Genomic DNA, 26,398 nt, shown 5'->3' with positions numbered 1-26,398 from the left:
CTTGTCGTCCCTAAGGTCTCTAAAAGTAGAGTAGGAGCCAGAGCTTTTAGCCATCAAGCCCCTCGGCTGTGGAATAATCTACCACTTTCAGTTCGGGAGGCAGACACCATCTGTTCGTTTAAAAGTAGGCTCAAAACCTTCCTTTTTGATAAAGCTTATAGTTAGAGCTAATTAGTGCGCCAGAACGTTACTTGTTCTATTTTATGACACATGACACACGGAGCTTCTCTTTCCAGCTTCTCCATCCCTATCCCCTTTCCCCGGAATCCCTTTGTTTTATCACCCGCAGATCCAGGGCCTCTGTGGCCGCACCATGGATTGCGGTTTGTGGATCGCGCAACGGGGGTCGCAGTGTTGGATCCAGTGTGGCGGATTCTGAGTTATGTGGGCTGATCGTGGTGCTGGTGGCGGACCCTGTGTCGTGTTGGCATTGGGCACGGGCGGTGGACAAGGACCGCGGTGGTGAATCGTGATGGGTCCTGGTGGGCGGCGGTGGAAGGTGACTGAGGTCTGGAGTGGCGTCTGGTCTGGATGGTGGATCGTGGTCCTGCTGGATGCTGACCATGGACTGTGATCGCAGCGGAACTGCTTGGCATGTCATGTTGGGGTTGTCCTTCGGGATGTTTACCCTCATCAAATGGTGCTACAGACTTTAATCTTTAATCTTGAAGACTTTAATCTTGATGATGTTTTCCTGCACGTGGCATCTATTGCACTTCTGTCCGTCCTGGGAGAGGGATCCCTCACATGTGGCTCTCTCTGAGGTTTCTACATATTTTTACCCTGTTAAAAGGGTTTTTAGAAGTTTTTCCTTACTCTTGCTGAGGGTTAAGGACAGAGGATGTCACACCCTGTTAAAGCCCTATGAGATGAATTGTAATTTGTGAATATGGGCTATACAAATAAAACTTGATTGATTGATTGACTTACATACTGTGCAAGGAAAACACTTTAACCTTAAAATTACATGAAGGACGTTATGAAAAATAGATTATGTAGAAATCTGTAGAAATAAGATATAAACACAAATCTTTTGTGTTATTCAATACGTTATATTTTATATGGACATAAAAACTGTAAATAGTCTATTTAAAACAGTGAACTATGAATATCTGTTGATAAATCTGAATAAATGTTTGTTGCAAAGGTTGCAACTGAATCAATTCTCTCCTTTATGAATCCTCACGTCTCGTACAATAGGACTGAATCTTAAATCTTTTACCACACTCAGATCAACTAAACCAGGGGTGTCCAAACTACGGCCCGCGGGCCATCTGCAGCCGTGAGTGGCCTGGACCGCCGTATTTTTTTCAATATGTGGCCCTCGGGATAAAAAGTTTGGACACCCCTGAACTAAACTGTTTTTCACCTGAATGAAACCTCATATGTCTTTTTAGATTTCCCTTTCGGTTAAATCTTTTACCACACTCAGAGCAACTGAATGGTTTCTCTCCTGTATGAGTCATCATATGCTTATTTAGAGCGCCCCTTTTGTTAAATCGTTTACCACACTCAGAGCAACTGTATGGTTTCTCTCCTGAATGAATCATCATATGTCTATTTAGACTGCCCCTACATCTACATTTTTTAATCACACTCAGAGCAACTAAACTGTTTCTCTCCTGTATGAATCCTCATATGTGTATTTAGATTGCTCTTTTGGTTGAATATTTTACCACACTCAGAGCAACTAAACTGTTTCTCTCCTGTATGAATCCTCATATGTCTATTTAGATTGCTCTTTTGGTTGAATATTTTACTACACTCAAAGCAACTCAACGGTTTCTCTCCTGTATGAATCATCATATGTCTATTTAGATGGCTCCGTAGGCTAAATCTTTTATCACACTCAGAGCAACTGAACTGTTTCTCTCCTGTATGAATCCTCATATGTGTATTTAGATTGCCCCCTAGGTTAAAACTGTTACCACACTCAGAGCAACTAAACGGTTTTTCTACTGTATGAATCATCATATGTCTATTTAGATTGCTCTTTTGGTTGAATATTTTACCACACTCAGAGCAACTAAACTGTTTCTCTCCTGTATGAATCCTCATATGTCTATTTAGATTGCTCTTTTGGTTGAATATTTTACCACACTCAAAGCAACTCAACGGTTTCTCTCCTGTATGAATCATCATATGTCTATTTAGATGGCTCCGTAGGCTAAATCTTTTATCACACTCAGAGCAACTGAACTGTTTCTCTCCTGTATGAATCCTCATATGTGTATTTAGATTGCCCCCTAGGTTAAAACTGTTACCACACTCAGAGCAACTAAACGGTTTTTCTCCTGTATGAATCATCATATGTGTATTTAGATGGCTCCGTAGGCTAAATCTTTTACCACACTCAGAGCAACTAAACGTTTTTTTCTCTGTCTTACATCCCATATCACTTAGAGGCCGTTTGTTGTTTCTTGTATTTAAGCCAGTCTGAGGTTCCCTGGTCTCCAGCCAATCATCCTCACTCTCTTCAGTCTCAGAAGAGTCTTCCTTCTTATCCTCAGGACCTTGTTGTAAACGTCCATCAGGACCTGAGTTCCTGGCTGGTTCTGGTCCTCCACAGTCCGCTTTGTTCTCCTTCCTCTCACTCGGATGAAGCTTTGACGATTTAAGTTTCTCTTCATCTTCTTCACACTTCACAGCGACAGGAGTCAATGTGAACTTGATATCAGCCTCCTCCAGTCCTTGAAGCTGCTGTCCATCCTGATTGGTCCACGGTTCCTCTTGTTCCTCTTTAATGTGGGGGGGCTCTGGATCCTCCTGGTCCACAAGAGGGTTCCTCTGCGGCTGCTCAGGGGGAACCTCTTCTTTTATCACTATCAGTTGCTGGACGTCTGCAGGACACACTGAAACACAAATACACACATTTATAATTTTAGAGTTTCCTGAAGTGTTAGGAAAAACTTGTGTTGTGTTGTTTAATGTCGACTGTTGGCATTTTTTGAACGATCGCATTCAGGAAGTGGAGATGGTCGTTTACAGTTGGTGTTACGACGCAGCTCGTAAAGGAAGCAGCATAAAACAAAAGGTTTCTGGTAAAAAAAAAAGGTCATTCACAGCAGCAGGTTTTTCTGCACAGACTCGTTCACAACAGCATCAAATCCTCCTCATTATTCAGGTGAGAGGTGGAGCAGCCGGGTGCAGCAGACAGAGACGGGAAGTGGTGTATTAACGTCGCTGCTCGAGCTGATGCTAGCTTACGTTAGCCTATGAGCGGTTCCTCCTCGATAATGGAAAAAAAATCATGGATCATGGAAAATCATGGGGAAAAAAATCATAGTCATGATTATTTTGGACAATATTGAAATCAAGATTATTCAAATGATTGCTTTTGAGTTTGAAAACATGATGCATTTATTCAGTATTTTGCTCCAAAAAAACAGACAGACAGTGAAAGAGAGGGGTGGGGGATGGCTATGACGACCATTATCATTTACCCCCAAACACCTACATTGAACGGGTTACATACAACAACAAGCAGAGAATCACAGACAGACCAGCGCGGACAAATGCGGGTCTGTTGTAAACAGCCAGGCGGCTGTGCGCTTGAGAATGGCAAGGCGCGGCCGCTACATAGTGTGGTGCTGCTCCTCTTCGGATTCTTTGAATCCTTGGTGTTCCCATATAAGAAAACCCTTTCTGCCCTTTTTGTCGATTAGACAGGTCTACCATTTTCCACTCTCTCTGTTTTGTTTAAATACCGCAGGTCACCACACACACAACTCGCCTCCTTCACTTTACAGCTGCTTGACAGTGAGTGCCAGTCAGCAGGGCGGCGTTGAATGCTTTGGGTGAAGGGCTGAATTGCGCATGCAATATCAGAAAATCATTTCAACTCGATTATATTAGTTTGGAGATCGTTTAACCCAATAATCGAAATCACGATTAAATTTGTATTACTTGCACTGCCCTACGCTAAGGCTATCTTTATTATTGACAACATGAATATTAAAGTCACCACCATAATAATTTTATCGGTCTTTAGGTCTAGGTTTGATAAAAACTCAGGGAATCATGTTAAAATTTCAGTATAAGCACAGGAGCACGGTGATATACAGCAAATAAGATTGGCTGTTGGTGTTTCTTGGATTGGCGTGGAAGCCTAAGAACAAGACTTTCAAATGAGTTCATTCAAATTGAATTCTCTGGGAACGTGTGAATTTATATGACTGGGGGGAGTAGATTAATTTAGACTGACACATTCATCAGGATGCAGCCACGTCTCAGTGAGGGACAATAAATCTATATTGTAATCTGAGACTAGTTCAATAACTAAAATAGCTTTTGATGACAGTGATCTAATGTTTAAAAGACCACATTTAAAAGTCTTAGTCTCCTGCGTTGTTGTGTTAATTTGTATTGGATTATTTTGTGGAGTTCTCGCTCTGTTAATGTTGGATTAAAATAATTTAATCAGACGTGGACAGACACAGTCTCTATGGGGTTGTGTGACTGATCCAGAGGGAGCGCAGAGAAGTGTGTAGCACTGCAGCTCTGCTTCCTGGTCCCAACACTGGGTTGTCATGTTATAGACTGAGTAATATTCCTAGATAAGAGAGCTGCCCCATCCCAAGTGGGATGGACGCCGTCTCTCCTAACAAGACCAGGTTTCCTCCAAAAACTTAGCCAATTATCTACAAAGCCCGGAACCGTTTACAGGACACCACCTGGACAGCCAGCGGTTAAAAGACAACATGCGGCTTAACATGTCATCACCTGTTGTGTTGGGGAGACAGCCAGAGAAAATTACTTTGTGCGACATCTTTTTTGCAAAAGCACACAAGGAATCAACATTCACTTTAGTGAACTCCGACATGCGAAGCCGGGAGTCGTTGCTGCCGACGTGAATTACGATTTTCCTGTATTTACGTTTAGTTTTCGCCAGTAACTTAAATTGGATTCGATGTCGCCGGTGTTCCAGTTTAACTGGCGGGCATGGCATCTGGCGACATTCCAGATGTTGAGGCTGTTTTTTAAGAGCCGGTGGCAGATTCGTCATTTTCACAAAGCGCCTGTGTGTGAAGTGCGGTGATCTACTGAAGGTCTTGCTGAAATAAAAATCCTACAAAAACCCTTCACGAGTTAATGTGTCCGTGTCAGCATATCGTTGAGACCGCAATATACATTTAAATGGTAAAAAAAAAAATAGTAAGAAATCCTTGATCGGGATTCGAAACAACAAGCTAAACACTATAAGCTTCTAGCCTGATGACGATCTCACTACGCCACCGAGTCGCTGAAATGTACACCGCGCGTTAGATAAATGTCTCGTTCTTTGCTTTGTCAGATGTATATCACCAGATGTGCTTTAAGGTAACGCCCATGTCATCTGGTGATAGTCCGAACACAGAATAAACGCTTTAAACGTAATACCAGGCTTTACAAATCTGACGCTCCTCTTCATAGGAGACACAGGGAGCATTGAAGAACACACACGCGTCACCAGTGTTGGGCCAGAGCCCAGCGGGGGGCCGCCAGACACTGGAGCCGAGAGGAACAAAGGGTTGTTAAACTTTGGGCGGGAAAACATCCTCCTGCAGGCTCAAGAATCTCCCCCTGGTGGTGGAAAAATGTCCTGGGGTTTTCCCAGAAACCCCTGCTCAATTCCAAGCCCCGCCCACTCGGATCCATTTCTGACACTCAATTGGCTTAAAGCCAGCATCATCCTATGACCAACTCCTCAAGGAGGAGGACCTCTCAGGTAGAACAAAACCACTGAGACCCCAAACATCGCTGCCATTTTTACCCTGCTCTGAAGACAACACCAGGCCCCCTTCGGGGCCTCCCAGCTGATTCAGTTGCTAACGGGGGCAACCTTAACTTTTAGTTTATCAACCAGAGTTATTTTATTTCATTTCTTTTATTTCTTTATTCAGTCGACGTTTTTATTTTGATAGGACTTTTTGTTATTTTAACTTGAAGAGGCCGCGCACAGGAACTCGCTCGCCGGTCGAGCATCACAGACTTTCTTTCCAAATCCACAGCGGCGTTACCGCTGTTCATCCCTGCAGAAGAGACGAAGCTGAATTCCATTCCAAGAGCAAGAGAAGTTCGCTCGATTCGGCCCAGCGCTGATCTCCGTTGCAACCACGAGACCCACCGGAGCACCGCTTAAAAGGCCAGGACACTGATTTTGTTTTCCAGGAATCCGCCCGTTCGCACGCATCCTGGGGTTTAACGAGACATTCACTGGACTCCCGGAAATCCGCGCCCCACGCGCAAGCAACACCGCGGAGGTCACAGTAAGAGGCTTTATTGTCTGGGCAGATGTTAATCTAATACGTAGCGTATTGTTTTAAAACTTGAACGTATTTGTTTTGTATGAGACCGCCGAGTCTCTAATGTTTAGCGGCGATTCGCCACTTCCGGTTTCCGGTTACGGCCTTGTGCCACAGTTTTTAAGCGCCGTGAACAGCGTCTCCAGCTCATTGTGACCGTTTGAACAACTTTAAAGAGACTTTACCGTTCAAACCTCAGCACACAACGCCACTTGGGTGCTGAGTGGTAAAGTAAATGTAACTTGTCTCTGACGGTGCTTTTAAGAGCTTTGCTCTCTCCTTGTATGCTCTCTCTCTCTCTCCTTCTAAACCGACCTATACACACATCCGATCTGTATTTAGAATACAGTTCATGTAACATAGTTAAATCTATATTCAGAGAGGCTGGACACATCTGGAAGCCATGCGGCCGAACGCCAAAGCAGAGACAAAGAATTCTCTTTGTCTGAAAATCCCTTGGTGTAATTCATGTGACGACCACCAGTGTGAGCTCCGGCCACATGGTGTCATTAACATAGACTCCATTTTGAATAACGCAAGTTAACCCACCATTTTGAATCTGTTATTGCCACGCCTCCTCTCTCCCTCTCCTCCCATTCTGGCTCTAAATTCATAACGGCTCCGCCATCTTGTTTTGTAGTCAATCCGCCATTTTGAGAGTTTTTAGGCCTTGATTCCACGAATCATGATCGGCCGCCATCTTAGATGTGACGTCACCAAGTGACTGCGTCATCGCCACGCCCCCTTCTTTTTCTCTCTCTCTCTCTCGCTCTCTCACACACCCACACACACACAGAGACACACCCACACAGACACACATTGATAGACACAGACAGATACACACACACAGATACACATAGAGGAATACATGTGTTTTTCTAAATTGTGATAAGCGGCTGCTGTTGTTATCTTTGAAATATGGGAGTTTGTTAAAATGATGAATCATTAAATAACACTAACTTTATTTCACATGCATACACATAGACACACACACACAGAGAGACACTTTGACACAGACACACACACACACACCGAGACAGACATACATAGGTAGACCGCCGGTTTTACATGTATTTTCTGAATTGTGATAAGTGCTGCTGCTGTGTTTATCTTTGAAATATCGGAGCTTGTTAAAATGATGAATCATTGAATAACATTATAACTTTATTTCCCCTTTTTAATAAATGCTTTTGTAATTAAAGTATCTGTAGTCTGTGATCATTTGTACATATGTATGTGATTGCAGCTGGATTATGATTGCCTGTGCTCGAACTTAGAAACCTTCACTGTTAATTAAATAATTATTAATATTAAATATTGAGATTATTGATTTGACATTTATCATTATGAGACTGATAACTATAGTTTGACTCGTTGGTCCCTGTAACCAGGGTGGTGCCCCGCGACAATAAGCAATGATTACAGATTTGTATTATTCTTAATTGATAATTTTATTGTTTTCATTAATTATTTTAACTATTATTAATGGATAACCGTATCATTTCTAATTAAATGTGTTACATTTCTTAATTAATAGCTTTATCATTTTTGATTATTTTTAAGAAATAATTGTTATTTTAATAATCATATTTCATGATTATTAATAATTAGCCAACGTCAATTCTACTCCTACTATTGCACAACACCAGCTCCACTCGAAGTGCTTTTGTTTGTCGCTGGTGATCATTACAACGCGCACACACCAAACAACAGGTACATGTAAACATCCCTCACATCAACAAGGCGGAAGCTCGAGCGGTGTTTTCATGAGTTAAGTTGGTGAACGTGCTTCTAATGGACGTGTGGAGCTACACGTGTCCTCCTGTGGCTGCTGGTTAAAGTCAGCGGACGGGATTTTAAAAGATGTTCTCGTTGTTGTCGATGATCAGGTTCTGCCATCGGAGAATGAAAACAAGCCAAACGCTCATCACAGAACGGGTGTGTTGGTTTGTCGTAGCTTCTGTAAGTCAAGTGTTGTTTATCTGTGTGAAATCAACAGATGATCTGTCCGAAGTGTGTCGAGTGTGTTGACAACATGACACATGTGTGACGAGGCTAAATATAAATGTGAAAAAATCCCACCACGGGAATCGATCTGCTGTGGTCCACATAAAAATAAACGTAGTGACAATGGCACTGTCCAGTGTACCACTGATCAGAGTGATAAATAGATTCACCTGTATGGTTTTATCACTGTGAAGCCTGTGCACAACTTAACATGAGTTGTTGTTTCAGGGAACACGCCCAGGTTAACTTGTGACAAAATGTAACCGTAAACTCAGAGTTATCGGTCACACGTCACACATTTGGACACCGCTGCGCCCGTGTGCTTAGCACACGCACGACATCATGAAAAACGGCTGTATCCTGCACTCATACAAAGCAGAAGCCACAAAAGAGTTTGTGCAGAACCTGATCATCGACAACAACGAGAACATCTTTTAAAATCCCGTCCGCTGACTTTAACCAGCAGCCACAGGAGGACACGTGTAGCTCCACACGTCCATTAGAAGCACGTTCACCAACTTAACTCATGAAAACACCGCTCGAGCTTCCGCCTTGTTGATGTGAGGGATGTTTACATGTACCTGTTGTTTGGTGTGTGCGCGTTGTAATGATCACCAGCGACAAACAAAAGCACTTCGAGTGGAGCTGGTGACGCGTGTGTGTTCTTCAATGCTCCCTGTGTCTCCTATGAAGAGGAGCGTCAGATTTGTAAAGCCTGGTATTACGTTTAAAGCGTTTATTCTGTGTTCGGACTATCACCAGATGACATGGGCGTTACCTTAAAGCACATCTGGTGATATACATCTGACAAAGCAAAGAACGAGACATTTATCTAACGCGCGGTGTACATTTCAGCGACTCGGTGGCGTAGTGAGATCTTCATCAGGCTAGAAGCTTATAGTGTTTAGCTTGTTGTTTCGAATCCCGATCAAGGATTTTTTACTATTTTTTTTTTTTTACCATTTAAATGTATATTGCGGTCTCAACGTGATGCTGACACGGACACATGAACTCGTGAAGGGTTTTTGTAGGATTTTTATTTCAGCAAGACCTTCAGTAGATCACCGCACTTCACACACAGGCGCTTTGTGAAAATGACGAATCTGCCACCGGCTCTTAAAAAACAGCCTCAACATCTGGAATGTCGCCAGAAGCCATGCCCGCCAGTTAAACTGGAACACCGGCTCTGGTGCCTGGGATGCAATTGACTGTGGTCGCAGGAGAATCTGTTTGAACCGTGAGCTGGTGGCTCCTTAATCGTGGGCTCTTTAATGGTAGCACTATGCCCCGTCCGGACCGTCACCTCGCCGCCCTGGGCTCCCGGCTGCACGGAACAGGTCGAGGTACTGCTAGTTGAGGCTAAGCTACGTGCTAGGCTGGGTGGCACCGCGGCGGCTAAGCTAACTATAGCTAACGGAGGTTCTAAGCTGCGGAGCCGAGCTTCTGGGTCGCTAAGCCTCGCCTCCATCGCTACCAACACATTGTATTTATTACATGTACCACTACTGTTAATGGAGGCAGAGGAGTCAGTAAACACGAGCAAGAGACGCTCGGAGCAAGAGAGAGAATACATCGCTGCTGTATCCGCCTGTTCGACTACGAGGCTGAGCTCACACAGAGTCACGAAGCACCAGAGAGTAGGGGCTGGGGTGTGTGGCTGTTTAACTATGGACCGGTGAGTGAGTGTTTAGCCGTAGTGATTCAGAGACACAGCTGTTAGCAGAGGAGCTAGTTCAGAGAGCGTGACCACCACCAGCGGCAAGAAAACAGGAAATGACGCAGCACGCTTACCGTCATGACGTAATCATAACATTTACTCTTACCAGTAGAATCAAATTAAAACGAGTAGAATTGAGTTCAGCCTATTGGTCCGGCCCTTCACAACTGTCCATGTTCTCATGTGGCCCCTTGGGAACATGAATTACCCCCCCTGCTCTCGGGACTGACCTGCTCTGTGCAGCCGGACTACGGGCTGCATCGCGGCATCGATCAGCCTCCTCTCCCGCTCGGACCGCTCCACTCGGTCCTCGTACCCAGCCACGGTTTCCTCAAGCCTCGTGAGGATCTCCTCCCCCGCCCCCGCGAGCCGCTCGGTGAGCATCGCTCTCAGCTCCAGGACTTCAGCCTTTCCTCCTCCTTTCTCCACCTGCAGCAGGAAGTCTTCAGCGGAAGCGCTGATCCGCTCATGTACCGACACCCGCAGCAGCTGCACGGCCGACATGTTTCTCCTTCCTCCCCACTCTGAGACTCTGAGGGGACAGAGGAAGCCAGAGACTCCGAGCTCCGAGCCAGCAGGGACCCCTGTTGGACTGGAGGACGAAGAGGAAACGAAAGTACTAATACTGCACAGTAGAAATACTCTGGTACAAGTAAACAAGTACTAAAGTATAAGCAACAAAATAAACTCAACCAATGGTAGAAGAAAAATTCGGATCATTCACTGAGGTAGAAGTACCAAGACAGTAAAGTAATATTCCATTAGATAGATAGATAGATAGATGGATAGATAGATAGATTACTTTATTCATCCCCGAAGGGAAATTAAGTCATCATAGCAGCAGGTATATTTGAATACAATAAAATACAATAGAATAAAATAAAAAATATTGAGGTAGAAAGAATAAAAAAACATTACAAGTAAAAGTACAAGACAGTGAAGTGGAAATACTCAATAATTAAATTAAACAACCCTGACAGTAAAACCAAAAATAAACAACAATTTCTAGGACTGAAGAGCAGCACTGAACGGGCCCGAGCACATAAACGCTTCCCTTCCTGCGTCCGTAACGTGATGTCGATTCTGGCCTGCTAATTGCTCAATTGGGTCAACACTATCAATTGCACATCACACTGGGAAAACTTACTGTAAATTGGATGATAGTTGTAAAACAACACGTATTTCCTGTTGCCAGTAGGTTGCACCATCAGTATTATTACAGACAGACTAATAAATCTGTTCAAGTAGGGAGTCTTCATGTTATTAGACTGTACGCCGATACATAATAAAATCACTGCTAATTTCCACAAAGCACAGCTGCCTCTCTACCCAAACCCATAATCTATAAATATTCCTGGTGAATGCTTTGATATGTAAGAACCATGCTGCTTGCTCACAGGGTCTGACTGTGTTGCTTACCTGCCGCAGGAGGTGAAGGTGTCCAGTCCCGACTGCCATGAGAGACACAGAGAGTCAAACGCATCAAGTGCTACAAGGTCACTTATCAACCGTTAGATCCTGACAACTACGACAAGTAAGAGCTGATCACATCTGCTTCTCTCTATCTCAATAGGTCATTACATTTTTTAACTGGATCATTGGATCGCTCCGGTGAACCTCAAAAGTTTTATAGCAGTTTTTAACAAATAAACAATAGATGATATCAGTAAACAGATTTTAAGTTGAGCCCCCACTAATACATCACCACCTTCAGGGACCTGTCGTTCATCAAGGGGATAAACATGAGCCGCCGTTTCCTGGTGAACCGGGTGCAGGACTACATCCAGAGCAAGATCGTGTACTACCTGATGAACATCAATGTGCACTCTCACTCCATCTACCTGTGCCGCCACGGAGAGAGGAACCACAACGTGGAGGGCCGCATCGGGGGGGACTCCGAGCTTTCTCCTCGAGGGAAACAGGTACGAGTACACAGAAAAAAACAATCACAAGACTCATTAGTTCACTGGGATGGGATTTGCTTTAATTCTCTCCATTGGTTTTTTCCCGAGCATTAATCTAATAAAACAGACAGTAACCCTTAGAAAAGAATTGATGATATCTAGACGATGATTGTTGATTTGAGTTTCTCTCGTATCCCAGTTCGCCCACGCCCTGAGAGGCTTCATAGAGGAGCACCAACTGTCGGATTTGAAGGTTTGGACGAGTCAACTGAGGAGAACCATCCAGACGGCGGAGGAGCTTCGGGGTTCCTTATGAGCAGTGGAAGATTCTCAACGAGATCGATGCTGTCAGTACCCCGACATCCAACCTCCCACGTTTTGAAATGATAGGAATCACTGGTCTGATTTAGAAAGAGGGGGAAACATTTTTGAACTTGCCTGCATGCTCGATTCTAACTCTTAGTGGGATGAAAGAGTTGCTTAATGATAGTTAGGAAACCAGTAGAAATGAGGAAGATGTGTCGATGTAGCTTGGAGCCGCAAATTTGTTTTCAAAATCCTTTCGTCCCTTTTCTTCCATGCATCAGTTACAAAGAAGCACTTGCTTCTTTGTATTATGTGCAGTGAAAGTGCTTCTGCTTACTTTAATTTGTTCTTTGATATTAGAATGAATATTCTTTTCTTTTTTTAATATCCCTCCTCAGGGTGTGTGTGAGGAGATGAGCTATGAGACGATCGAGAACACTTTCCCAGAGGAGTTTGCTTTGAGAGACCAGGACAAGTATCACTATCGCTACCAAGGAGGAGAGGTAACCTGGCCCACTCCTTCCATCCCATCGTGGTTCACAGATGTTAGTCAGGTTGATGTTTTGTTAAAATCGTCTTCTCTGGCTCTGTAGTCCTACCAGGATCTTGTTCAGCGACTGGAGCCGGTCATCATGGAGCTGGAGAGACAGGGCAACGTGCTGGTCGTCTGCCACCAGGCCGTGATGAGATGTTTGTTGGCGTACTTCCTGGACAAAAGTGCAGGTAGAAGAATGATCACAGAACACACACAAGACACACGGACACGTTTAATTTGTGCTTTTTTATCATCCTAAAGAAGATCTGCCATACATGAAGTGTCCGCTCCACACTGTGCTCAAACTCACACCTGTGGCGTATGGTAGGTCTTCCCCCCCAGGACACATGACTTTACCCTATGACCCTTTGTTTTATTGACATTTTCTGTTTCCTATCTTGCAGGTTGCAAAGTGGAACTGTTTTATCTGAACGTGGAGGCAGTGAACACACATCGAGACCGGCCCCTTGTAAGTTCCTCTCATTCAAATTGAATAATCTCATTTTTTACATGAATGTGATTTCACCATTGTTGAATTAAAGCCACAGAAGTTGTCACATGTGCAAAGTATGTGTGTGTGTTGTTGACTTTCATCAAAAATAATTCACAATTAATCGGCAAACCACAAAGGAGTCTGACGGGCTCCTGTTTGTTGTATCCACTAGTTTAATGCTTGTTTGCGATGCCTTGCTTCTTTAACTCCCTCTTTTTAATCCCTGTCCCTTGAATCTTGAACCTGCCTTCAGCTCAGCTTATTAAATTAAATGTTTTATATGTTATGGACTGAAGCCCTGGCTGATCATGCTGCCCTGCTTGGCTGAAATAATCATTATAAGCATCGCTCTGGTTATGGATGAATGAAAAGCTGTATTTGAGCTTCTTTGAATTATTTTAAAGGTTTACACTGTTAAATGAAGAGAAGGTGTGTGAGGGTTGTGCTTTACTTATTCTATTCTTAAAAAGAGACATATTCAGGCTCATAATTTGAATTTGTGTTTTGATTTGAAAAGGTTTACTTGCTCTAATATTCAGAAAACACATCACTTTCTTCAGACTGTCCTTTGCTGTAGCTCCTCTGCAGCTTCAGGAGCTTCAGGAGCTTCAGGTGCTTCAGGAGCTTGAGGTGCTTCAGGTACTTCAGGTACTTCTGGTGCTTCTGAAACTTCAGGTGCTTCAGGTGCTTCAGGAGCCTCAGGATCTTCAGGAGCCTCGGGAGCTTCTGGAGCTTCAGGAGCTTCAGGAACATCTGGAGCTTCGGGTGCTTGAGGTGCTTGAGGTGCTTCATGTGCTTCAGGAGCTTCAGGTGCTTCAGGAGCTTCAGGTGCTTCAGGCACTTGAGGAGCTTCATGTGCTTCAGGAGCTTCATGTGCTTGAGGAGCTTCATGTGCTTCAGGTGCTTTAGAACAGGGGTGTCCAAACTTTTTGTCCCGGGGGCCACATACTGAAAAAAATACGAAGGACTGGGCCACTCACGCCGCCACGCCCCTCCCTGTTGATTTTGGCACCACCTGGTGTCTAAACTGAGAAGTGACTTACAGTGGGCCATAGTCCATTATATTACATTTCACTTAGCTGACGCTTAAGGCCTATATAAGCTTCTCCGAGTCCATTACGGACGGACGGAAACTTTTTGATTTATAGTTCTAAAAGCCTTTTTGTTCTGAAAACAATTCACCGCCAGAACAGTAGTTGGCGCAACGGAGGTCGAGCTTAGAGAAGCCTACCTCATGAGGTCTATAGAAGAAGTCCACGTTAGTTTATTTACGTCCCCCCGGCTCCTCACACACAGTTAACGATGGCAACTAACAGAAAAAGGCTGTTGATGACGCGACATCATAATGCTTATGTTATCGTGTCTTAGCGCAGCGGTACCCTGGACTTGTTTCCGAACTGCGTTATTAATTCAACAGCTGCAACAGCTTGAAGCTACACGGAGGCAGCTAGCTTCCCCCCCAGCTTCCACACACAGTCAGCACGGACACCCGATACTAACTACTACAAAGTGTTTGCTTCTAACCTGACGGTGTTTGAGAAACAGTCTCATGACAGCCGTGGAATTAAAGTCAGCGGGTTTTTGCGCTGTTCCCACCGCAGTTAGCATGGTGGCTAGCCCGCTAACCCCGTTATGAACGTTCGTTATAACCGTATGTGACCGTACACACATGCCGGAAGTGCTCTAACCAGCCACCATCAGCCGGACAACGTCGCTGGCTTAACACACTTGTCACATTAATCATAGAGTCGTAGTTGTGATTTGGGTTTATTGTGATTTAGGGAATGAAACAGGAATTTGAGGTCCGGAAATGATGTCGTCCCGAAAGGCTGGCGTTAGCGGACCAATCACAGCCAAGGGCTATCCGTGGGCTCTCCGCCATGCCGACGTGTAGTTAGAAAAATCAGAGCTGCACGAAAAGCTCTCCGATGAGCCCCAGAGAGGCCCGGAGAGGGCGTTCCACGGCAAAGAAGGCGGTCCTATCTGTCCGTGTCCGTCAAAACGGAGAAGCATAAGTTGGCCTTTATATCCAAAGCGACTTACAAAGGCCGGCACATGGTTCTGCAACTGCGGCTGCAGCTTTTCACACAGTTGTGTCGATAGACTCGTTTAATTTATGGTTCTCCAAGGGTTGCGCGTGTTGCAAAGCAATTCACCGCCAGAACACTAGGTGGAGTAACGTTTTAAAGTTTCAAGTGGTCATACTTTCGGACCTCTTCTGACAAACGCTCTTCTATTTGGTCCATATTCGTTCTTTTAAATCTTCCTTGGTTTCTGCCGGTATTATGGGGAATGAAACCTTAAATGTGACTCCGGAAAGGATGTAGTTAGCAGACCAATCACAGCCTTGCGGGCTAAGTGAGGGTTGCGTAGCTTTGTTGTATAGCTACAAAAATTGGGCCACGCATGCAAGAAGGGGTATGCAAGCACGCAAGGGCCTCTTGCATGCTTGCGTACCCCTTCTTGTGTGTCTCTGAAAACGCAGAAGCATGCGCCGGTCTTAAGTGCATCAACCCTGAGGGTACAAACCCAGAACGACAAGAATCAAGAAAGTACAATTTCTTCAAAAATAAAGCAAAACAAAGTGGTATAAGTAAGTGCCATTTTAGTGCTACTAAATTGTTAGTTTCAAATTTGTTATATTATTTTTTTTAATATATATTTTATTTTTAGACATTGATGCGGCCCAATTAAAAATGGATGGCGGGCTGCAGATGGCCCGCGGGCCATAGATTGGACACCCCTGCTTTAGAAGCTACATGGATTTCACAATTATTTACAAATAAAAATCTGAAAAGTGTTGAGTGCATATGTATTCACCCCCTTTACTGTGAAACCCCTAACAAAGATCTGGTGCGACCAATTGCATTCACAAGTCACATTTGCAAGTCACATAATTAGTAAATAGGGTCCACCTGTCTGCAATTTAATCTCAGTATAAATACACCTGTTCTGTGACGGACTCAGAGTTTGTTGGAGATCATTACTGAACAAACAGCATCATGAAGACCAAGGAGCTCACCAAACAGGTCAGGGATAAAGTTGTGGAGAAATATGAAGCAGGGTTTGGTTATAAAAAAATATCCAGAGCTTTGAACATCTCTCTGAGCACCATAAAATCCATCATAAGAAAATGGAAAGAATATGGCACAACCGCAAACCTACCAAGAGGAGGCCGTCCACCCAAACTGAAGAGTCGGACAAGGAGAAAATTAATCAGAGAAGCAACCAGGAGGCCCATGGTTACTCTGGAGGAGTTTCAGAGATCCACAGCTGAGGTGGGAGAATCTGTCCACAGGACAACTATTAGTCGTCTACTCCACAAATCTGGCCTTTATGGAAGAGTGGCAAGAAGAAAGCCATTGTTGAAAGGGATCCATAAAAAATCCCGTTTGGAGTTTGCCAGAAGCCATGTGGGAGACACAGCAAACATGTGGAAGAAGGTGCTCTAGTCAGATGAGACCAAAATTGAACTTTTTGGCCTCAATGCAAAACGCTATGTGTGGCGAAAACCCAACACTGCCCATCACCCTGAGCGCACCATCCCAACAGTGAAACATGGTGGTGGTAGCATCATGCTGTGGGGATGCTTCTCTTCAGCAGGTACAGGGAAACTGGTCAGAATAGAGGGAAAGATGGATGGAGCCAAATACAGGGAAATCCTTGAAGAAAATCTGATGCAGTCTGCAAAAGACTTGAGACTGGGGCGGAGGTTCATCTTCCAGCAGGACAATGACCCTAAACATACAGCCAGAGCTACAAAGGAATGGTTTGGATTAAAGAATGTTAATGTCTTAAAATGGCCCAGTCAAAGCCCAGACCTCAATCCAATAGAGAATCTATGGCAAGACTTGAAGATTGCGGTTCACAGACGGTCTCCATCCAATCTGACTGAGCTTCATCTTTTTTGCCAAGAAGAATGGACAAACCTTTCCATCTCTAGATGTGCAAAGCTGGTAGAGACATACCCCAAAAGACTTGCAGCTGTAATTGCAGCGAAAGGGGGTTCTACCAAGTATTGACACAGGGGGGTGAATACTTATGCACCCAACAGATGTCAACTTTTTTGTTCTCATTATTGTTTGTGTCACAATAAAATTTATTTTGCACCTCCAAAGTACTATGCATGTTTTGTTGATCAAACGGGAAAAAGTTTATTTAAGTCTATTTGAATTCCAGTTAGTAACAGTACATAATGGGAAAAAGTCCAAGGGGGGTGAATACTTATGCAAGGCACTGTATGTGTTGGCTTTGGCTTGTGGGTACAGTGCTTCAGCCCATCTCTCTCTCTCTCTCTCTCTCTCTTTCCTTCTGAACCCGTCTTTCAGCCCCGAATAGGAAGCAGATGTCTGTGAGTATTTTTTTCGTGAGACTTGGGGAAAAAAGTTTGGAAAACGTTTCATTTTCTTTCCCATAATTCAACCCATTGTTCAAGTCATGTTCTCTCAATATACATTATCATAGTGTTTCATGTATTTTTATGGTTTTCCAGCACTTTGGTTTCTTCAACCTTTCATCACCTTTGCACTCAGAAAGCTGCTGTCGATATGTTTCATCTCAGAGACGTTATCAAGAACGACTATCGCAGCCTGATTCTTTGGAAAATTAATAAATGACTGCGACAGTAAAAGGCGGCTTCTTTAAAAGCATTTGATTATCACATTTGTTAGACACCTAGATATGTTTTAAAGAGGTGAAATGATAGACAAGTAACTACACTTTGCTGTGCACATATATAATGTATTAATAATAATATAATGGTTATTTAAGAGTGTCTTAGTATTGATTAAAGTGAAGCAATGACACGTAGGTTCAGAAAAGTGATTAATAATGAATATCTTCTTCTTAGACAATGTTCTAATGAACAGTCTCCAGTGCTGCGGCCGTTTAACAGCACTCCACATAAATGACCCAATTTTCCAAATAGGAACCTAAGACTCCTGGGACTTTTAGTTTCCTCTAATAGAATTTTCTGCTGTGAGGCATTAATCTGTGAGTGTAAGTGACGTTTCCTCTCTCTTCAAGGAGTCCCTGTGCGAAGGAATCGACTTTGACAGCTCCGAGGAAACTAGTGTCTGTGTCCGCTTCTGAGTGAAGAGGAAAAGTCTTGTTCTTCACGGCGCAAATTAAAGTTTGGGTTCGATTATGACTCAGAAGACGGATAGAAGTATTTTTGAACTACAGTTATTGGAGATCGTGGTCAGAGGAGGATGAAGTCAAAGAGGAGTTTGTGTTTTAAAACCAGGCAACTTGGACACGGTCATTTTTGTTTTTTTATATCTGCAGTTTGTGTCTTTGTCTTTATTCTACATGCTGGGGCTTTGACCTGGAGGCCTTATCATTAGTATCATAAAGTATTCTGCATGTGCACTACAAGAAATCTATCAACAAATCAACACGACACAGTGTTTTACTCAACTGCCAACTAACCCTTATTGTACTGTAAATAATACAGAGCCTTACTGATCATTACATACACTGAGTATCAGTTCCTCTATTCTTCTCTATTCAATCACATATGAAAAAAAATCAATTTCTACATTTGCAAACAGATCATGTTTTAAAGTAGATGCTGTAAAACTTTTTATAATATAAATCCGCTCATCTTATAGACAGACATTTGCACTTTTGATTGTTATCTGAAGCCATTGTGTGTTGTCTCATCTTATAGATTTGAGAGATTGTACTGAACAGGGTTCTGAAGGAAGATTAAAATACTGTATAAAGATGTATCCCTCTTGTTATATAGAAGCATTGTTAGAAAATACTTCACAGTACTTTACATATTGTCCCGGCAATAGTTAACAGATTGAACTTTCTGTTTTCGAGCTGCTGTTCACAATGTTTTTAATGTGTCTCAATCAGCCCTTAACGATACATATTCATTATGTGTTCTTTCAAGGGATTTGTAGGTATTACTGCTATTTTGTTGAGATACTTTTGTTCATGTTAACAAACAAAGAATTTGCTTTATTTGCTTCTTGCAAACGTTTATTTTCTTCTTAACTTTTCCTCAACATCAGCCTTTTTATTTACTAATGCAGAGTTTCATTGGATGACTGTGTAAGGTTTGATCATTGATAAGTTACTGCCGTGCTCCAATAAGCTTCCTTGTGCCTTTTTAGCAGACGATAAAAGTGAGTTTCAATGAGTCTTGTTTTTACTCAAAGAAATATCGGAGTCAAATGAATCTGATAAAGATAAACGCTTCCCTACCTGCATTCGTAACGTGATGTCGATCCTTGTCTGCTATTTGCTTATTAGATTAAATATGTTTGTTTTGAATCACTGCCCTATGATATATGTTGTTTTATATAGATCTGTGATCTACTGAGTCCAGTATCACACGGATTGACAGACGGAACCGAACCATCCCAGTACAAACAAGCATATAAAAATAATTATCTTAAATTTTATAGATTGGGACATCACAGCTGTCTCTGAATTTAACAATCCTGCTGTTTGACATTTACCGTCATTCATGCGTGAGTGTAATGCTGCGTTGCAGACGACTCGTATGTCAGATATTCTGACCTGAAATTGCACAATTCTGTCTTCACGTCAAACGTAAACAAACATGTCTGACTGTGAGAAGCTGATTAATTTGTCTCGTGTCGAGACATTTCAACTGTAGCCAGTGCAGCCTCCGTTCATACAGAAACAAAGAGGAGGAGGGCGACGATGCAGTTATCTTTTTATTAGACTTTTATTCTTGGAAACACATTCAATACATAAAGGAGAACAAACACGGTCATTGAATCTCACGAACCAAGAAACCATTGTTTTACAACAAACATATTTAAATCAAATGAACTAGTTAAGAACACACTTACAGGAACTTGGGAGTGATCTTCGATCCTGATTTATCCTTTAATAGTCACTTAAAACAAATGTCTAGGACCGCTTTTTTCCACTTGCGTAATATTTCAAAAATTAGACGTGTCCTTTCACAAAAAGATGCAGAAAAACTAGTCCACGCCTTTGTTACATCGAGACTGGACTATCGTAATTCATTATTATCAGGCTCCAGCAGTAAGTCGTTAAAGACTCTACAGCTTGTCCAAAATGCCGCAGCACGTGTCCTGACGAGAACAAAGAAAAGAGAGCACATTTCTCCAGTATGAGCATCGCTACACTGGCTTCCAGTTAAATCTAGAATAGAATTTAAAATTCTCCTCCTCACCTTCAAGGCCCTTAATAATATAGCGCCTTTTTACCTTAAAGAGCTGTTAGTACCTTATAAACCCACTAGAGCACTCTGCTCCCAGAATTCAAGCCTACTTGTCGTCCCTAAGGTCTCTAAAAGTAGAGTAGGAGCCAGAGCTTTTAGCCATCAAGCCCCTCGGCTGTGGAATAATCTACCACTTTCAGTTCGGGAGGCAGACACCATCTGTTCGTTTAAAAGTAGGCTCAAAACCTTCCTTTTTGATAAAGCTTATAGTTAGAGCTAATTAGTGCGCCAGAACGTTACTTGTTCTATTTTATGACACATGACACACGGAGCTTCTCTTTCCAGCTTCTCCTTCCTCTTCTCCATCCCTATCCCCTTTCCCCGGAATCCCTTTGTTTTATCACCCGCAGATCCAGGGCCTCTGTGGTCGCACCATGGATTGCGGTTTGTGGATCGCGCAACGGGGGTCGCCGTGTTGGATCCAGTGTGGGGGATTCTGAGTTATGTGGGCTGATCGTGGTGCTGGTGGCGGACCCTGTGTCGTGTTGGCATTGGGCACGGGCGGTGGACAAGGACCGCGGTGGTGGCTCGTGATGGGTCCTGGTGGGCGGCGGTGGAAGGTGACTGAGGTCTGGAGTGGCGTCTGGTCTGGATGGTGGATCGTGGTCCTGCTGGTTGCTGACCATGGACTGTGATCGCAGCGGAACTGCTTGGCATGTCATGTTGGGGTTGTCCTTCGGGATGTTTACCCTCATCAAATGCTGCTAGAGACTTTAATCTTTAATCTTGAAGACTTTAATCTTGATTATGTTTTCCTGCACGTGGCATCTATTGCACTTCTGTCCGTCCTGGGAGAGGGATCCTACACATGTGGGTCTCTCTGAGGTTTCTACATATTTTTACCCTGTTAAAAGGGTTTTTAGAAGTTTTTCCTTACTCTTGCTGTGGGTTAAGGACAGAGGATGTCACACCCTGTTAAAGCCCTATGAGATGAATTGTAATTTGTGAATATGGGCTATACAAATAAAACTTGATTGATTGATTGACTTACATACTGTGCAAGGAAAACACTTTAACCTTAAAATTACATGAAGGACGTTATGAAAAATAGATTACGTAGAAATCTGTAGAAATAAGATATAAACACAAATCTTTTGTGTTATTCAATACGTTATATTTTATATGGACATAAAAACTGTAAATAGTCTATTTAAAACAGTGAACTATGAATATCTGTTGATAAATCCGAATAAATGTTTGTTGCAAAGGTTGCAACTGAATCAATTCTCTCCTTTATGAATCCGCACATGTCTCGTACAATAGGACTGAATCTTAAATCTTTTACCACACTCAGATCAACTAAACCAGGGGTGTCCAAACTACGGCCCGCGGGCCATCTGCGGCCGTGAGTGGCCCGGACCGCCGTATTTTTTTCAATATGTGGCCCTCGGGATAAAAAGTTTGGACACCCCTGAACTAAACTGTTTTTCACCTCAATGAAACCTCATATGTCTTTTTAGATTTCCCTTTTGGTTAAATCTTTTACCACAATCAGAGCAACTGAATGGTTTCTCTCCTGTATGAATCATCATATGTGTATATAGATCGCCCCTTCGGTTAAATTGTTTACCACACTCAGAGCAACTGTATGGTTTCTCTCCTGAATGAATCCTCATATGTCTATTTAGACTGCCCCTACAGCTACATTTTTTACCACACTCAGAGCAACTAAACAGTTTCTCTCCTGTATGAATCCTCATATGTGTATTTAGATCGTCCCTTCGGTTAAATTGTTTACCACACTCAGAGCAACTGTATGGTTTCTCTCCTGTATGAATCCTCATATGTGTATTTAGATTGCCCTTTTGGTTGAATCTTTCACCACACTCAGAGCAACTAAACGGTTTCTCTCCTGTATGAATCCTCATATGTGTAATTAGATGGCTCCTTTGGTTAAATCTACCACCACACTCAGAGCAACTAAACGGTTTCTCTCCTGTATGAATCCTCATATGTTTATTTAGATTGCCCCCTAGGTTAAATCTCTTACCACACTCAGAGCAACTAAACGGTTTTTCTCCTGTATGAATCATCATATGTGTATTTAGATGGCTCCGTAGGCTAAATCTTTTATCACACTCAGAGCAACTAAACGATTTTTTCTCTGTCTTACATCCCATATCACTTAGAGGCCGTTTGTTGTTTCTTGTATTTAAGCCAGTCTGAGGTTCCCTGGTCTCCAGCCAATCATCCTCACTCTCTTCAGTCTCAGAAGAGTCTTCCTTCTTATCCTCAGGACCTTGTTGTAAACGTCCATCAGGACCTGAGTTCCTGGCTGGTTCTGGTCCTCCACAGTCCGCTTTGTTCTCCTTCCTCTCACTCGGATGAAGCTTTGACGATTTAAGTTTCTCTTCATCTTCTTCACACTTCACAGCGACAGGAGTCAATGTGAACTTGATATCAGCCTCCTCCAGTCCTTGAAGCTGCTGTCCATCCCGATTGGTCCACGGTTCCTCTTGTTCCTCTTTAATGTGGGGGGGCTCTGGGTCCTCCTGGTCCACAAGAGGGTTCCTCTGCGGCTGCTCAGGGGATACCTCTTCTTTTATCACCATCAGTTGCTGGACGTCTGCAGGACACACTGAAACACAAATACACACATTTATAATTTTAGAGTTTCCTGAAGTGTTTGGAAAAACTTGTGTTGTGTTGTTAAATGTCGACTGTTGGCATTTTTTGAACGATCGCATTCAGGAAGTAGAGATGGTCGTTTACAGTTGGTGTTACGACGCAGCTCGTAAAGGAAGCAGCATAAAACAAAAGGTTTCTGGTAAAAAAAAAAGTCATTCACAGCAGCAGGTTTTTCTGCACAGACTCGTTCACAACAGCATCAAATCCTCCTCATTATTCAGGTGAGAGGTGGAGCAGCCGGGTGCAGCAGACAGAGACGGGAAGTGGTGTATTAACATCGCTGCTCGAGCTGATGCTAGCTTACGTTAGCCTGTGAGCGGTTCCTCCTCGATAATGGAAAAAAAATCATGGACCATGGAAAATCATGGGGAAAAAAATCATAGTCATGATTATTTTGGACAATATTGAAATCAAGATTATTCAAATGATTGCTTTTGAGTTTGAAAACATGATGCATTTATTCAGTATTTTGCTCCAAAAAAACAGACAGACAGTGAAAGAGAGGGGTGGGGGATGGCTATGACGACCATTATCATTTACCCCCAAACACCTACATTGAACGGGTTACATACAACAACAAGCAGAGAATCACAGACAGACCAGCGCGGACAAATGCGGGTCTGTTGTAAACAGCCAGGCGGCTGTGCGCTTGAGAATGGCAAGGCGCGGCCGCTACATAGTGTGGTGCTGCTCCTCTTCGGATTCTTTGAATCCTTGGTGTTCCCATATAAGAAAACCCTTTCTGCCCTTTTTGTCGATCAGACAGGTCTGCCATTTTCCACTCTCTCTGTTTTGTTTAAATACCGCAGGTCACCACACACACAACTCGCCTCCTTCACTTTACAGCTGCTTGACAGTGAGTGCCAGTCAGCAGGGCGGCGTTGAATGCTTTGGGTGAAGGGCTGAATTGCGCATGCAATATCAGAAAATCATTTCAACTCGATTATATTAGTTTGGAGATTGTTTAACCCAATAATCGAAATCACGATTAAATTTGTATTACTTGCACTGCCCTACGCTAAGGCTATCTTTATTATTGACAACATGAATATTAAAGTCACCACCATAATAATTTTATCGGTCTTTAGGTCTAGGTTTGATAAAAACTCAGGGAATCATTTTAAAATTTCAGTATAAGCACAGGAGCACGGTAATATACAGCAAATATGATTGGCTGTTGGTGTTTCTTGGATTGGCGTGGAAGCCTAAGAACAAGACTTTCAAATGAGTTCATTCAAATTGAATTCTCTGGGAACGTGTGAATTTATATGACTGGGGGGAGTAGATTAATTTAGACTGACACATTCATCAGGATGCAGCCACGTCTCAGTGAGGGACAATAAATCTATATTGTAATCTGAGACTAGTTCAATAACTAAAATAGCTTTTGATGACAGTGATCTAATGTTTAAAAGACCACATTTAAAAGTCTTAGTCTCCTGCGTTGTTGTGTTAATTTGTATTGGATTATTTTGTGGAGTTCTCGCTCTGTTAATGTTGGATTAAAATAATTTAATCAGACGTGGACAGACACAGTCTCTATGGGGTTGTGTGACTGATCCAGAGGGAGCGCAGAGAAGTGTGTAGCACTGCAGCTCTGCTTCCTGGTCCCAACACTGGGTTGTCATGTTATAGACTGAGTAATATTCCTAGATAAGAGAGCTGCCCCATCCCAAGTGGGATGGACGCCGTCTCTCCTAACAAGACCAGGTTTCCTCCAAAAACTTAGCCAATTATCTACAAAGCCCGGAACCGTTTACAGGACACCACCTGGACAGCCAGCGGTTAAAAGACAACATGCGGCTTAACATGTCATCACCTGTTGTGTTGGGGAGACAGCCAGAGAAAATTACTTTGTGCGACATCGTTTTTGCAAAAGCACACAAGGAATCAACATTCACTTTAGTGAACTCCGACATGCGAAGCCGGGAGTCGTTGCTGCCGACGTGAATTACGATTTTCCTGTATTTACGTTTAGTTTTCGCCAGTAACTTAAGTTTGGATTCGATGTCGCTGGCTCTGGTCCCTGGGATGCAATTGACTGTGGTCGCAGGAGAATCTGTTTGAACCGTGAGCTGGTGGCTCCTTAATCGTGGGCTCTTTAATGGTAGCACTATGCCCCGTCCGGACCGTCACCTCGCCGCCCTGGGCTCCCGGTTGCACGGAACAGGTCGAGGTACTGCTAGTTGAGGCTAAGCTACGTGCTAGGCTGGGTGGCACCGCGGCGGCTAAGCTAACTATAGCTAACGGAGGTTCTAAGCTGCGGAGCCAAGCTTCTAGGTCGCTAAGCCTCGCCTCCATCGCTAACAACACATTGCATTTATTACATGTACCACTACTGTTAATGGAGGCAGAGGAGTCAGTAAACACGAGCAAGAGACGCTCGGAGCAAGAGACGCTCGGAGCAAGAGAGAGAAGACATCGCTGCTGTATCCGCCTGTTCGACTACGAGGCTGAGCTCACACAGAGTCACGAAGCACCAGAGAGTAGGGGCTGGGGTGTGTGGCTGTTTAACTATGGACCGGTGAGTGAGTGTTTAGCCGTAGTGATACAGAGACACAGCTGTTAGCAGAGGAGCTAGTTCAGAGAGCGTGACCACCACCAGCGGCAAGAAAACAGGAAATGACGCAGCACGCTTACCGTCATGACGTAATCATAACATTTACTCTTACCAGTAGAATCAAATTAAAACGAGTAGAATTGAGTTCAGCCTATTGGCCCGGCCCTTCACAACTGTCCATGTTCTCATGTGGCCCCTTGGAAACATGAATTACCCCCCTGCTCTCGGGACTGACCTGCTCTGTGCAGCCGGACTACGGGCTGCATCGCGGCATCGATCACCCTCCTCTCCCGCTCGGACCGCTCCACTCGGTCCTCGTACCCAGCCACGGTTTCCTCAAGCCTCGTGAGGATCTCCTCCCCCGCCCCCGCGAGCCGCTCGGTGAGCATCGCTCTCAGCTCCAGGACTTCAGCCTTTCCTCCTCCTTTCTCCACCTGCAGCAGGAAGTCTTCAGCGGAAGCGCTGATCCGCTCATGTACCGACACCCGCAGCAGCTGCACGGCCGACATGTTTCTCCTTCCTCCCCACTCTGAGACTCTGAGGGGACAGAGGAAGCCAGAGACTCCGAGCTCCGAGCCAGCAGGGACCCCTGTTGGACTGGAGGACGAAGAGGAAACGAAAGTACTAATACTGCACAGTAGAAATACTCTGGTACAAGTAAACAAGTACTAAAGTATAAGCAACAAAATAAACTCAACCAATGGTAGAAGAAGAATTCGAATCATTCACTGAG

At 43.6% G+C, this 26,398-nt stretch overlaps 2 protein-coding genes and 1 pseudogene across 2 annotated transcripts; 1 reads left to right on the top strand and 2 right to left on the bottom strand.

Annotated features, from left to right (window-relative positions):
- Positions 1–1,454: 1,454 nt before the first annotated feature.
- LOC128448199 (zinc finger protein OZF-like) lies at positions 1,455–10,587 on the bottom strand. The gene is made up of 2 exons (XM_053430772.1): positions 10,239–10,587; positions 1,455–2,852 (listed from the first exon to the last, which is right to left on the bottom strand). Exons 1-2 carry the CDS (start codon positions 10,510–10,512, stop codon positions 1,588–1,590), a joined length of 1,539 nt encoding a protein of 512 aa, XP_053286747.1. The 5' UTR covers positions 10,513–10,587; the 3' UTR covers positions 1,455–1,587.
- LOC128448262 (6-phosphofructo-2-kinase/fructose-2,6-bisphosphatase 2-like) lies at positions 9,867–20,796 on the top strand (annotated as a pseudogene).
- LOC128448218 (gastrula zinc finger protein XlCGF57.1-like) lies at positions 19,924–26,209 on the bottom strand. Its single transcript, XM_053430790.1, has 2 exons — positions 25,901–26,209; positions 19,924–23,055 (listed from the first exon to the last, which is right to left on the bottom strand). Exons 1-2 carry the CDS (start codon positions 26,172–26,174, stop codon positions 21,911–21,913), a joined length of 1,419 nt encoding a protein of 472 aa, XP_053286765.1. The 5' UTR covers positions 26,175–26,209; the 3' UTR covers positions 19,924–21,910.
- Between the last annotated feature and the right edge of the window lie 189 nt (positions 26,210–26,398).

The sequence above is a fragment of the Pleuronectes platessa genome, chromosome 2 (assembly GCF_947347685.1).
Source record: "Pleuronectes platessa chromosome 2, fPlePla1.1, whole genome shotgun sequence".
NCBI classification, from domain to species: Eukaryota; Metazoa; Chordata; class Actinopteri; order Pleuronectiformes; family Pleuronectidae; genus Pleuronectes; species Pleuronectes platessa.
The sequence above is the reverse complement of the archived record's forward strand: the minus strand, read 5'-3'. Positions and strand labels throughout refer to the sequence as shown.

Bases quoted from the DNA above. Each gene is read 5' to 3' on its own strand.
- LOC128448199 (XM_053430772.1), bottom strand. From the start codon at position 10,512: ATGTCGGCCGTGCAGCTGCTGCGGGTGTCGGTACATGAGCGGATCAGC. The intron at 2,853-10,238 runs GTCAGTCCCGAG...TTTGTGTTTCAG, and splicing joins AGTCCGGCTGCACAGAGCAG to TGTGTCCTGCAGACGTCCAG.
- LOC128448218 (XM_053430790.1), bottom strand. From the start codon at position 26,174: ATGTCGGCCGTGCAGCTGCTGCGGGTGTCGGTACATGAGCGGATCAGC. The intron at 23,056-25,900 runs GTCAGTCCCGAG...TTTGTGTTTCAG, and splicing joins AGTCCGGCTGCACAGAGCAG to TGTGTCCTGCAGACGTCCAG.